At 36.2% G+C, this 13,499-nt stretch overlaps 3 protein-coding genes across 4 annotated transcripts; all 3 read left to right on the plus strand.

Annotated features, from left to right (window-relative positions):
- The first annotated feature begins 1,780 nt into the window (after window positions 1-1,780).
- On the plus strand, window positions 1,781-3,681 carry LOC9322619. Of its 2 annotated transcripts, XM_021034439.1 has the most exons (3): window positions 1,781-2,660; window positions 2,691-2,766; window positions 2,950-3,681. In XM_021034439.1, exons 1-3 carry the CDS (start codon window positions 2,082-2,084, stop codon window positions 3,321-3,323), a joined length of 1,029 nt encoding a protein of 342 aa, XP_020890098.1. In that variant the 5' UTR covers window positions 1,781-2,081; the 3' UTR covers window positions 3,324-3,681. The 2 variants fall into 2 exon arrangements, with proteins under 2 accessions (XP_020890098.1, XP_002886553.1); XM_002886507.2 differs by having other exon boundaries at window positions 1,785-2,766.
- A 402-nt stretch (window positions 3,682-4,083) lies between these two features.
- LOC110230865 lies at window positions 4,084-5,106 on the plus strand. Its single transcript, XM_021035063.1, has one exon. It carries the CDS (start codon window positions 4,084-4,086, stop codon window positions 5,104-5,106), a length of 1,023 nt encoding a protein of 340 aa, XP_020890722.1.
- A 7,249-nt stretch (window positions 5,107-12,355) lies between these two features.
- On the plus strand, window positions 12,356-13,011 carry LOC9322621. Its single transcript, XM_002886509.2, has one exon. The coding sequence runs from the start codon at window positions 12,503-12,505 to the stop codon at window positions 12,944-12,946; it is 444 nt and encodes a 147-aa protein (XP_002886555.1). The 5' UTR covers window positions 12,356-12,502; the 3' UTR covers window positions 12,947-13,011.
- The last annotated feature ends 488 nt before the right edge of the window (window positions 13,012-13,499 follow it).

Below are 13,499 nucleotides of genomic sequence, written 5' to 3' on the forward strand. Positions count from 1 at the left end.
TAATATAATAACTTATATTTGTTCATCTCGTAAAAAATAATTACCTTTTGAAAGCTCCTTTGATTTTACCTTACATTCTAAGTCCTTTTCTCTCCAGTTTTTTTTCTGCACACACTTAATATCGATTTTCAGAACCTTCAAAATTCATGATAGAACTCTAGGAATGTTTAACGCTCCCTGAGTTTTTTGGATGTGATCACCAGTTTAACTAGTATGGTAAAGAAGGAAAAAAAAAAGAAGATCATGTCTTACGACTCCTATTTAAAAGACTTAAGAAAGTGTTCTTGGTCAAATTAATATTAAAATATATATAGAGACTTAGTGCATAAGCTTATAGTTGCACTTTTTCCTCTCGACAAGACTCTTGTCCTTCCAATCAAAAGTGCGTGTTTAATTTTATATTACTGTATTTAGTAAGTATATATACTTTGCCCCCACACTCATGTCATTAATACACACCACTTTATTGGTCTCTAGACTAATCTAGTTATATGTGGCATGTGCCCATCATTAATTCTAATTCAATAACTTACGTAAAAATGCCACCCTATAAATCAACATTTTTTTATCACTCATAATTCAAGAGTTAATATTTAAAATTTGACAAACGTCGTTATTAATTTTAGTATAACTCTGTTAAAACCATTGCTTTATTAATTTGAATAATCCGTTGCTTAATAATTAATTAAAAAACACATTGCTTTACTATATACTTTTCATGCCCTTGGTTTGGTATTTTGATATATCAAGTGGCTGTTACTTGAATTCAGAATCTTCGTTTCCTGTGCTAGTCAAGTGGCCGCTAGTCCGCTACTTGATTTCAGAATCTACGTTCCTATGATGGTGAAGATATCGTAATGAATGGTGTAATTTCTTTTATTAAATATTTTTTTTTTGCTATGATTGATTAGCCATACAAAAAAAAAAAAATCTGTTGCATCCACTTATTTGAATTTGTATGTAAAAAAAAAAGTTATACTAATTGATACAAAATACTTATTTTAATATCAATTGATATGTTTATTGTTTCATTTAACATAATTCATTAAAATTGGTGTAAATCTATATTAATTCACATCACTTTTTAATATATTTATTATAGAAAATATGAATTTATAACAATTAAATAAATAATGTATATTAATTTCATTAACATCATCCTAGTATTGGAGAAACTTAATTAATTTAGTTTCTACAGCCTTTTTAGAACAATTCTTTATCCAAAACTTAGATTTGTTTACGTTCATATATGTTCCTTGCTCCAAACAATTAATTTTAACTTTTTCTCTTTTGTTTTTTACATTATACGTACCTTTTAATTTAAAAAATAAATTAAAAATCTGTTTAGATGCTGTAAAGTAATACATGTCACATACAAGAAAATACGAGTTTCAGTGTAAAACAGGATTACATACATGTAGTCATGTATAGCAAACGATAACAATTAACATGAAAGAAAATTTACGACAATCATTAACTAATTAATAAATAAATAATATTTTACAGTATGTGATGTTAATGATGTGTATGATTAGCGAGATGCGTTCGTGGAAAGTAATGTAAATTATTCATTAACAAAATGTAATCTAGAATTCTTGATTGACTTTCATAGCTAGTTCTTGTATAAACAATAATTCTTTTCTAGTTGATATTATATTAAAGTGGTTATCATATATCTGATAATCTGAAAATCTATACATTAGAATTAGAATATCCTTAAAAATTTCCACCAGTAACTTTCAATTAGAGAATTATCAAACATGAATCATGGATACATCAGTATTTATTACACACATATTTACACGTAAGAGATAATTAGTTCCATGGTCATCGTTAAATTAGTCTGCCGATAATCTAATTTAAAATGGGGTGGTTTTTAACCCGGACCCATTTGCCATCACTCTCCATAAATCCTACCCGTCCATCTAATCAAGCGTAGATCTAACGGTGAATATAAAACCAAAGGTTAATTCCCTCCCTATATAAATTAGAAAATTGATCCTGAAGCATGTACCGTACACACATCCCCATACGAACACTCACAATCGTTAAAAAGAGAGAGAAAGCTTAAATCGGAAAAAATGGTTTCGTGGATGATGACAGTCAAGGCGGTGCTAATCTCAAGCGGCGTCGCAACCATGGCTCTGTTACTTAAACTCTCTGTTCCGGTAGCTGTTGATTTCTCCGTGTCGCGAGTTCCGACCTTTTGGAGTTCCTTGTTGTCATGGCTAAAACCGCCGTATCTTTACGTTGTTACCAACGGAATTATCATCACTATCGTCGCTTCTTCTAAGTATTACCGACGCCACCATGACCGTGATGAAGAAGATGAGATCGTTGTATACGGTGGTGGAGGTTATAAGATCCATACGGAGGATTCGATTGTGAATCAACATCAAGCTTCTCCGCGGATTCTGGAGGTTAAGGATTTAGATACTGGTGCGCATTTTGGTTTCGTTGTGGCGAATCCGGAGGCGGAGGAATTGGAATCAGAGGCGGTTACGGCGGTTGTGTATGATGATGAGGAGGAGAAGATAACAGATACGGTAGCGACGGCGGAGGAAGATGAAATTGAAGAGGAGCTTAAGAGTGTGATTATGGTGGAGAATTCAGATCTGGTTGAATCCGATGTCATATCTTCGCCAATTTCAGATCGGAATAATCTGCCGCCGATGATGATTGAGTCAGAGAATCTTCCTCCGATTGAGAAGCCTCTTGTTACTTCAAGGTTCGGTCACCGGAAACTGATGAAAGCAAGTCAAGAAGGTACTGATTTGATTCTTCACTTTTTTTAAAAAATTATTTTTTAATTAGATATTAAATGACGTCATGTTAACAAAAAAAAACGGTTAGGTCGATTATTTTTATTTTGAAAATTCAAATTTGGCGTCGAAAACACGCGTCGGTGGACCAAAGGGCAAAATAGTAATTTAACATTACTTCTTTCAGGTGGAAGAGCTTTGAGAGTGACGAAGCCGAAGAAGAACGAGACATTGGAGAATACGTGGAAGATGATTACGGAAGGGAAGTCAACGCCGTTGAATAGACAGTTATACCGGAGATCTGATACGTTTGGTCGTGGTGATTCCGGCGGAGTTGACGGCGAGGTGAAACCGGTTTACAAGAAATCGGATACGTTTAGGGACAGGACTAATTATTATCAGTTGGCGGAGACGGCGAAGGTGAGGAAAGAGCCGTCGCTGAGTCAGGACGAGTTGAATCGGCGAGTGGAAGCGTTTATAAAGAAGTTTAATGAGGAGATGAAGTTGCAGAGGATGGAGTCGCTGAGACAGTACAAAGAGATAACTAGCCGTGGGGTTTAGTTTTTTTTTTCTCGTTAAAATTTTTTCATTGGCTTTTTTTATAGAGAAAAAAATTAAAAAAAACAAGATTAGTCACAGTGGATTTAACTTAAAAAGAAAAAGAAAAAAAATCTGTTTTATTAATTTGTGAAGCTTGAAGGGGGGTTTTTTTTTTGTTAACGCTTTGAAGTACATAGGTTTTTTTTTTCTTTGTTGTTGTGTGTATAATTTTACTCAGATATAGTTTGGTTTGTACATATTAATGTGTTGGTTTTACAAGAAAAAATTAGATATAGTAAATGAATATATACACTTGTGGTTGTTGTATAATGCCAAACCAAGTATTGATATGATTGTTCAAATTTAATAGTTTACTCTATGAAGGTGTGTGAATGTTTTAATACACTACATATATTTAACATAATTTGTTTTATAACTTTGAAAGGTTGAAGTAAAAAAATTATCAGTAAGTGTGGTAGTTTTTTTTTTTTCAAGTCAATGGGTGTCTATTTTGTATTTTTTTATTTTTAAGTTCAGTTTGAATTTAATTGGTTGTATATATACCAATATATATATTGTAAACTAGTATTAGTACCACTTAAATTTTGTGATAATTTTTCTTGTAAACTAGTATTAGAGTTTGTTAACTAGAGTCAAAACTCTTGTTTCATAACTTCATACTATGTAAGTTAGAATCGTTTATATAAAAATAACTTTCAAGTACCTATCTATTGTAAATGGTATTTGGAGCCGGTTTCATCGAGATATCTCTGTAACCAAGATGGAAGGCAACGCCTTCTTGTTTCGTGTCCCAAACTCTGCCACAAGAAACCGCATTCTTGCTCAAGGTCTATGGCAAATTGAGGGCCAGACCATGTTTGTAGCAAAATGGAAGCCAGGACCTACCCCGAAGAAACCTGAGCTCTCTTCCGCCCCTGTGTGGCTTGAATTGAGAAATGTACCTTACCAGTTCTTCAACCATGATGGTTTTGAGTTTATTGCAGGTCTTGTTGGAGAGCCCAAAGGGCTACACCCCTCAACAGCAAATATGACTAATCTTGAAGTGGCAAAAGTCTTCACGCTTATTGATCCCCGCAAGCCTCTTCCGGAAGCAGTTAATGTTCAATTTGCCTCGGGAGAAATCTGTCGCATCCTTGTGTCCAGCCCATGGATGCCTCCTGTCTGCTCCTTCTGTAAAGAGGTGGGGCACAACCTTAAGCATTGTAAGCTAGCTCCAATTGTCTGTTCTGCCTGCAGCTCCGCGTGCCACTCAGCTGAAGAATGCCCTCGTGGCAAGGCCAAGTCAAAAAAGAAATCTACAAAGAAAAAGGAAGCAGTTGTCGTCCCTGTGACCTCATCTTGCTCTCCTGTGGTTGCTGGCGCTGCCTCAGCCCATGACAAAGGTAAAGCGATAGCAGTTCAATCAGGTGCTGTTGTCCAGGTTCAAAAGTCAAAGGAGTCAACTGCTACCTCCTCTCAGTGGATCCAGGTCAAGCCAAAGTCTACAAAGAAGCTTGGGGTAGTGGATAAGCCCTCAGGAAGTCGCTCTATTCCGGCTCAGGTTGTTGTTCCTGTTACTTCTGCCTTACAGAACCATGAAGGCTCCCTGAGTATAGACACTGGAATCGAGATGATCCAAGCTGAGCAGGAGCTTTTGGAATCTAAGAGTCTTGCTTCGGACTCTTCAGATGTGCAATCTTCTGAGGATGGTGTTGATCCAGAGGTCGATGAAAGGCAGTTTTTAAAGATGTTCTCACAGAGACAACAGAGGAGTTCCCGGGGCAAGGCCCCCAAGCAAATCTGATCAATGTATACAGACATTTTTTGTTGGAATGTTAGAGGTTTTAATAAGTTAAGCCATCGTAGAGGTTTTAAGGACTGCTTCAAGCTTAACCAGCCACTTTTGGGGAGTCTAATTGAGACTCACGTCAAGCAGCCAAAGCAGAAGAAATTTTTATCTGCAATCTTACCAGGCTGGGCTTTTGAAGACAACTATGCTTTTTCATATTTGAGGAAGATATGGATCTTGTGGCATCCTAGTGTCAAGGTGTCAATCATCTCCAAATCCCTCCAGATGATGACTTGTGAAGTTCTCCTGCCGAATTCACAATCAGAGATTGTCATATCTTTTGTTTATGCAGCAAATGAGGAGTCTGCTAGAAGGGACCTTTGGTCCGAGATAGTTAGCACTGCCTCAAACAGTCGGGTTTCAGGAAAAGCTTGGTGCGTCCTGGGGGACTTTAATCAGGTTCTTAACCCTTCTGATAACTCCGCCTCCCTAAATCCAAATATTGATCTGCCCACAAGGCTGTTCCGCGATTGCTTGTTGGATGCTGATATCTCAGACCTCAACTTCAGAGGATGCTCCTTTACCTGGTGGAATAAGAGGAGCATTAACCCTATAGCTAAAAAGTTAGACAGAATTCTGGTGAATGATGACTGGAATCTGGTTTTTCCTGGCTCCGTTGGTTTTTTTGGTGCACCAGATTTTTCAGACCATGCTTCCTGCTGCATTCAACTAAATCTGCCTCTGCAACGAAAAAGGAAGGCTTTTCGGTTTCAGAACTTCCTGTTTCAGAATCCCAATTTCCTGCCTCTTGTTGTAAATCACTGGTTCACCTTCAATTTTGTGGGATCTGCAATGTTTAGATTGTCCAAGAAGCTCAAAGCGTTGAAGGCCTCTATCCGGCTATTTAGTAAGGAAAATTACTCCAATCTAGAGAAAAGAGTGAAGGAAGCCCATGCTATTGTGATTCAGCTTCAAAATCAGCTTCTTTCAAATCCAAGTGATGCTCTATCTCTGTTGGAGCGAAGGGCAACTGAGAAGTGGCAAACTCTACTAAAGGCGGAAGAATCTTTTCTTTGTCAGCGATCCAGAATTACTTGGCTCAGTGAGGGTGACATGAACACAGCTTACTTCCACCGCATCACTGCAGCAAGGCTTGCAGTTAATCACATCCATTATCTTCTGGACAGCTCGGGAAATCAGATTGACTCTCAGGACAAAATTCAAGAGCACTGTGTTGACTATTTTGCTTCTTTGTTGGGTGGTCCTGAGGAGTTACCCCAATTTGATCCTGCTGACCTTTCAAGCTTGCTCAATTTCAGATGTTCTGCGACCCAACAAGACAGTTTAGCTGCTGGTTTCTCTCCAGCTGATATTAAGGCAGCAGTCTTTTCTCTCCCGCGCAATAAAGTTTCAGGTCCTGATGGGTACTTTGCTGAGTTTTTCAAGAATTGCTGGCATATTGTTGGACCTGAAGTTGTTGATGCAGTTTCTAAATTCTTTAGATCTGGCCAGTTGTTAAAGCAGTGGAACGCTACCACCATTATTCTTATCCCTAAAATTCCTAATGCATCCTCTACTACTGACTTCAGACCAATCTCTTTGTGCAATACAGTGTACAAGGTAATCTCAAAATTACTTGCTGGTAGGCTGCATGCCCTTCTCCCATCAATCATCTCCACCGCCCAGTCTGCTTTTCTCCCGGGTAGATTGCTCGCTGAAAATGTGCTCCTGGCCACTGAGTTGGTGAATGGTTACAGTGGAAAAAACATAGGTCCGAGAGGGATGCTCAAAGTTGATTTGCGAAGGCTTTTGACTCAGTAAAGTGGAATTTTATAACTGCAACAATGAAAGCGATGCACTTCCCAGACCGCTTCATTAATTGGATCAGCCAATGTATCTCAATGCCTCACTTTTCTGTTTCTGTCAACGGAAATACATCGGGTTATTTTTCCAGCTCAAGAGGTTTAAGACAGGGAGACCCTATCTCTCCTTATCTTTTTGTGCTTGCTATGGAGGTTTTCAGTAGGCTCTTGCATTCTAGTTTCGCGGCTGGTTTTATTAATTATCATCCAAAGACAATGGAACTAGATATTACGCACTTGATGTTTGCTGATGATGTAATGATCTTCTTTGATGGTTCGTCTTCGTCGCTATATGGGATTGCTGAAGCTCTGGATATTTTTGCTGCTTGGTCTGGTCTCACTATGAACTGCGAGAAGACACAAATCTTTACTGCTGGCTTGGAACCTAGTGAATCCCAAGAAATCACGCACTTAGGATTCGCTACTGGTTCCCTGCCCATAAGATACCTTGGACTGCCTTTGATGAGCAGGAAACTTAGAGTTTCAGAGTATTCTCCCCTCATTGAAAAGCTGACAAAGAGGTTCAAAAGCTGGGCAACTTATTTTTTGTCTTATGCAGGTCGTCTGCAGCTCATAAAATCTGTGATCTATGGCCAAATCATCTTCTGGATATCCAGTTTTATCCTCCCTAAGACGTGCATCAACAAAATGGAGGCTCTTTGTGCCAGATTCTTGTGGTCGGGTTCTATCGAAAAAATAAAAGGGATAAAGGTAGCTTGGGCTGATGTTTGCTTTCCAAAACTGGAAGGGGGTCTTGGTCTTAGGCGCCTGGGATTCTGGAACTCCATGCTCTGCCTGAAGCTTGTTTGGCTTCTCTTCTCGGGGAGTGGCTCTCTTTGGGTGGCCTGGCACAACCATCACCATTTGAAAGGCAGAAGCCTCTGGTCCCTTAAAGCGGCTGCAACTGACTCTTGGAATTGGAAATCTTTATTGAACCTAAGAAACCTCGCTGAGCCGTTTATACAATGCAACTTGGGAAATGGTAATAAAGCAAGTTTCTGGTTCGACTCTTGGTCCTCTCTTGGCCCACTAATCAATTGGTATGGTGAGAATGGCCCGAGAGAGATGCACTTGCATGCCCACTCTCTTGTCTCTGCTGCTTGTGATGCTTTTGGATGGAATCTCCCACCTGTTCGTTCAACGCAAGAAAGAAACCTCCATTCTCTGTTGTCAACAGTCAATCCGCCTGCTTCTACTGATGGTGAGGACAACTATTGCTGGGTAATTCATGGTATTAGCTACAATCATTTCCCTGCTGCTACTACTTGGGATTCTATTAGGCCGAGAAGTTCTATCAAGGATTGGGCTCCCTCCATCTGGTTCAAAGGAGCCACCCCACGGCATGCTTTTACAATGTGGATGGCCCAGCTGAATAGACTCCCAACCCGAAGCAGGATGGTGTCTTGGGGGCTACAAGTGACCCCTACTTGCTGCCTATGCTCGAACTTCGATGAGACTCTTGAACATCTTTTTCTGACTTGCCAGTTCAGCCAGCAGGTTTGGCGCTTGATTCAGTCTCATCTGCATTTGCCTCTCTGCATTTTCTACACTTGGCCATCGCTGATTTCTTGGACACGGCTGAGAACTGATTCCTCTCCTTCGATTCTCCGGAAATTGGCGAGCCAAGCCGCTGTTTACCACATCTGGAAGTATCGAAACAATCTGATTCACAACCAGATTTCTGCTTCACCTGCTGTAGTTTTTAAAACCATCGAGAAGGAGCTGCGCAACACAATCACAGCTAGACAGAACCGGAAGCAATTCAGGAACCTGATGCCGTTTTGGATTAGATAGTTTGTTGTTTGACACACAACAATTTGTTTTTGTAACTCTTGTTTTTTATTCTTTTTTGGCAAGGTTACAACCTTAGGTTAAGCTCTTTTGTAAAACCTCAAAACTTCATTTATATGATATTAACATTCCTATCAAAAAAAAAAAGTACCTATCTAACTAAATTTCATAACTACTTTTTTTATAGCTACATCGATATATATATAAATAATTACCTTTCAAGTTAGAGTGAAAAGAGATGAAACTCCCATCTTGTTACCATATACATATACACAATGTGTTTTAAAGATGCAAACCTTTTTGGGACAAACTTTTTCCGAACAATATGACAAATCAACTTTAATGTATTTGAATTGTAATCATGTTCTCATATAAAATTTATTTTCGAAAAGATAATGAAATGTGCAAATATGAAAAAAGATGGTGTGATCTCACTATCTCACAAACTCAAAAGCTATACATCGGTATTCAACTTCAGCTGAACATGCGAGACTGGTTGTTTCTTTCTTAGATTTCTAGGAATCAAAGAATCAAACAAGTGAATACTCATCTTTCGATCCAATGAAAACGATAGCCTATAACTTAGCATCTTCTGATACCTTTTAACCAAAAAAAAACTTATCATTGGATCGAGAGAAGGTTGTTCACTTGCTTGATTCTTGAATTTCTAGAAAACAATGAAAGTACCGAAAAATATATAATAGCATTTAACTGATTATCATATGATTGATTAGAGAGATGATTGTTTTTACTCATTGTTATCCATTTAACTGTTTTTTCTTTCTATTATTCTTTTAGTTTGAATATAAAAGAACTCAATTGACAATATATATATATATATATACATAAATAAATATATATATATATATATATATAAAAGAATTCACCCTTTTTTTAGTTTTTTTGCTTTGTTGAATGTTAAATTTATTGATTAACAAAAAAAAATATTTACAAAGCTTTGGACATTTTCAGGACAATTAGGATGCTAAGCAAGCTAGAAAGATTAATGGAAATAAACTGATCAATAAAAAGAGACATAGCAATAAGCAAGGTATTAGCTTGTGTTTCAGGGTTGAATCATCAGAATTCACTCTGTTTTTATGGTAAAAAAATACATTTTACTTATAATATTTAGAAAAAAACAAATTTTTAAAAGCAATGTTTTGCAAATCATAGAGATAAATCTAAAGTAGATTCGGGCATGAACACCATTTTGCTCCAGAACAAGATTTCAGATGGCTTTAGCAACATTTGAGGCTTTCGTCAAACTGATATCTCTTTACTTGTTGAAGAGATTATGAGTTTCTCCGATAACAAAAATCCTATCGCTCTCTCTCTACTCAATGAGAGAAAATCCCAACTCATCCGAGGAGATGCAAGCAAGAGCTGTAACCAAGTCTCTTGGACTGTGTATTCATGGAGTTGCTTCTTTGGCAAATGATTACCTGCATGATGATCATGTCGATGGTGTTGTTAATGTGAATGTGAATGCTGAAGTAGCTATTAATATTGGTGCCCCTGCTGAAGTGGTCTTACATGCTGCTACCCCTACAAGGATTCCACATTAGCTCAGCTCCCCATTTCTAAACGCAAGCTACAATTTGTCTATGAAATTGTGGAACTTCAATTCCTTAGTTTAACCATTAAACAAGTTAAAAACCACTTCTTATCACATAATTTACTTTTTGTGTTTGCTGTTTGCTCTGCTATCGATAACTATGTTAGGAGAATTATTAATTACACTGTTTTTGGTAAATTGAGGATAAGAAAATAATAGAATTAATATCGAAGCTTGAGCCTTAAAAAAAAAAAAAAAAATTTGATGTATTGCTCAGTGAATTCCTTCTAGCATTATGATGAAGATTCTCCTACCAACTATGTAGTATAATATATATTTCTAGTCACATCTATTCAACATTTTTCGAAAACAAATATACAATGAATATTCAAAAATTTCTACTTGTTTATAATTTAGACAGTGTCTTCTTAAATACATAAATATACAAGCATTTTAACGACCATAATTTAAAGAAAATTATGAGAAGTGCATATGAAAAATCATTTTCATGGAATACGGTGGGTGAACCAAATACACTTTAGTAGACAGGTGGGGTGGGGTTTTCTTGTGATTGAATTTTCTTTCTCAAATAGACTTTTCTTAGAAAACAAACACAGAACAAAGGGTCCCCAAGAAGTTCGTATATCGTTGAAAACAAAATTCAACTATCATAAAAATATATTTAAAAACAAAATGATAAGAGATAATATGTTATATATAGGTATCATATATGCATGCACAAGAATACCCAACCACTAAACATGGAAAACTAGTTGGTCAGATTCTAGCATAAATTAAATGGTTTTAATTATAATTTGGAAGATTAGTGGGAATTAAAATTCAAGTACTTATAAATAAATAAAAATGTTTGTTTAAGAAAAATAAAAGTAGATGATAGTTGAGGAACTTAATGGCACTTTCTCTTCTTCTACGTGAAGTGGGAAAATTATCTGTCGCACATCTCTTGTCTGCAATAAAGTCAGTTTTGGGTTTGTACTGCCAAATTGTAATTAGACCATCATGAGAAAGGACCGACCAGTAGAGAGTATGACTTTTAGATAGAGACATGAGTCATTTATTCTTTTTTCCCTGTTTTTCCTTCTCTATTTTGAAAATCATTTTATATCTTTTGTTTATATTTTCATCTTTTTAAAGTATATATTTATTTTTGCCTTGTTATTAATCTTTAAATTCTGATTCATGAATCTCCACATTATGATTTTTAAAATATTTAAAATCCATTCCTTTCACATATTTTCTTAACCATCTGATATACTATTAATCAATTTTATAAAGAACACAATACATAATAAAATTGAGAAATGAATTTAAGATAGTTTTTACACTTGGTGCTCAAAAAAGAAAGAAAGAAGAAGATAGTTTTACACCACAAACCTCATTCATTAACAAATATGCATAAATGCTATAACAACAGTAGAATTTCACAAGCTTAATTTTGTTTTCCTCACTTTTAGTTTTAGTTATTTTTTTTTTGTTCTTGTTATTTGAGGAACTCTAAACCGAGACCCATATATCACCCTATCGACAGTACGACAGTACGATAGTTCCTCTCAGATGAGAATCGAACTGGAGAACTAAGTAACATAACCCTTAGAAAACTTAGGTAACACTACTAGCCCAAAATTTACATGGTATTAGTCCTCTGCATATCTAACATTTCATGTCTTATGTGTAATCTAAATCATATTTTATATACAATCTCTAGTAAGAGTATGTGTTTTAGTAGTTTCACTAACTCATAGTTCATGAAATCTCCATCCTCGTCTCTTATTAAAATTGCCGACCTCATGGTTAGAACCATATTCTTGAGTATTTTCTATTCTTAAGAATGATTTGAGTTTTACTAAAATGGAATGAATCCAAACAAAAACCAAACCGAACAACAACAATTAGTTTAATATTTTTTCTATAAATTAAACGAAAAAAAAAAAAAATTCGAACCGAAACCAAACCAAACCATAAACCCTAGTATACACCGCTATTCAAAAATCAAACAAAATTTAGGTTCGTATATCTTGGCAAGTGACTTTACTTTCAACTATCACCAACTTCTCCTCCAAATCAATTAAATGCTTTTCGTAGTTTCTATATCTAAAACCTTTTCTCTATAAATAAACGATTCTCTTTTCTTCACGAACCACTGAATCCAAAAAAACAAATCCAACTCTCACCAAAAAGTATGACTACAAAACTAAATCTCCTCTTCACGATTTTGCTTCTCACACTAACACACTCTTACTCACGCCCCAGCCGACCAGAATCATCATCAACCGGATCCTACTCGGATCAGCTCAAGAAAAACTCTAAAGGTAACTTTAACAAGAATGACAAGGGCTATGGACCAGGAGGATACCCTGGCCTTACAACTGAACTGGCAACCGGTTTTATTTTACCGGGTTCCGGTCCTGGTGGTAGTTACAGCGAACTAAGCGGCGAAAATAACAAAGGACGTGCGGTGAGACTATCGGTGGTGTGTAAAGAGAAAGGTCATTGTTACAAGAAGGAGCTGACTTGTCCGGCGAAGTGTTTCAAGTCTTTAAGCCGGAACGTCAAAGTATACATTGGTAGTGGTGGAGGTGGTGGTTGCACCATTGATTGTAAGAAGTGTGTGGCTTATTGTTGAAATGTGAATGTTGTGGGAAATGTTTATTTATATAATATAATAGCATATAGTCTTTGATTTTTATTTTTGTTTTCTTGATTTTGGTGTGTTTTGATTTTATCTTATAATAAATGATATATCATATGGTTAATTTATTATACAAAATATTGCTAATGGAGCAACCCAAGCCAAAAGAGAACGGTAAGTTAGTATGGTTACTAAACGGTAAAAATTATTTATACCAAAAGTGGTCTCACTAATTGAGACATTGAGTTGTGTACCATGTTATTGCTTATTGCTCTAATTTTTCGTTACAAAAGTTTTACCGTTTTTTTCCTACCAACCAAGATTGACATAGCTGTGAAAAAAAAATCGGATGAATTTTTCAACCATTGGAGCAACATAAATTTGTTATCAATGGTTACAACTTACAAGCATGTATTATTTGTCTTTGCATATGATGGTGACTATTTGATATAGAAGTTTTTGTGACAATGTATGCAAACTAATATATTCCTAAATGTAAGAATTTTTCTTAAAAATTATATTTGAAAACTGAAACACATAAAAGTAG

Source organism: Arabidopsis lyrata (genome assembly GCF_000004255.2).
Source record: "Arabidopsis lyrata subsp. lyrata unplaced genomic scaffold ARALYscaffold_2, whole genome shotgun sequence".
Lineage (NCBI taxonomy): Eukaryota > Viridiplantae > Streptophyta > Magnoliopsida > Brassicales > Brassicaceae > Arabidopsis > Arabidopsis lyrata.

Bases quoted from the DNA above. Each gene is read 5' to 3' on its own strand.
- LOC9322619 (XM_002886507.2), top strand. From the start codon at position 2,082: ATGGTTTCGTGGATGATGACAGTCAAGGCGGTGCTAATCTCAAGCGGC. The intron at 2,767-2,949 runs GTACTGATTTGA...TACTTCTTTCAG, and splicing joins GATGAAAGCAAGTCAAGAAG to GTGGAAGAGCTTTGAGAGTG.
- LOC110230865 (XM_021035063.1), top strand. From the start codon at position 4,084: ATGGAAGGCAACGCCTTCTTGTTTCGTGTCCCAAACTCTGCCACAAGA.
- LOC9322621 (XM_002886509.2), top strand. From the start codon at position 12,503: ATGACTACAAAACTAAATCTCCTCTTCACGATTTTGCTTCTCACACTA.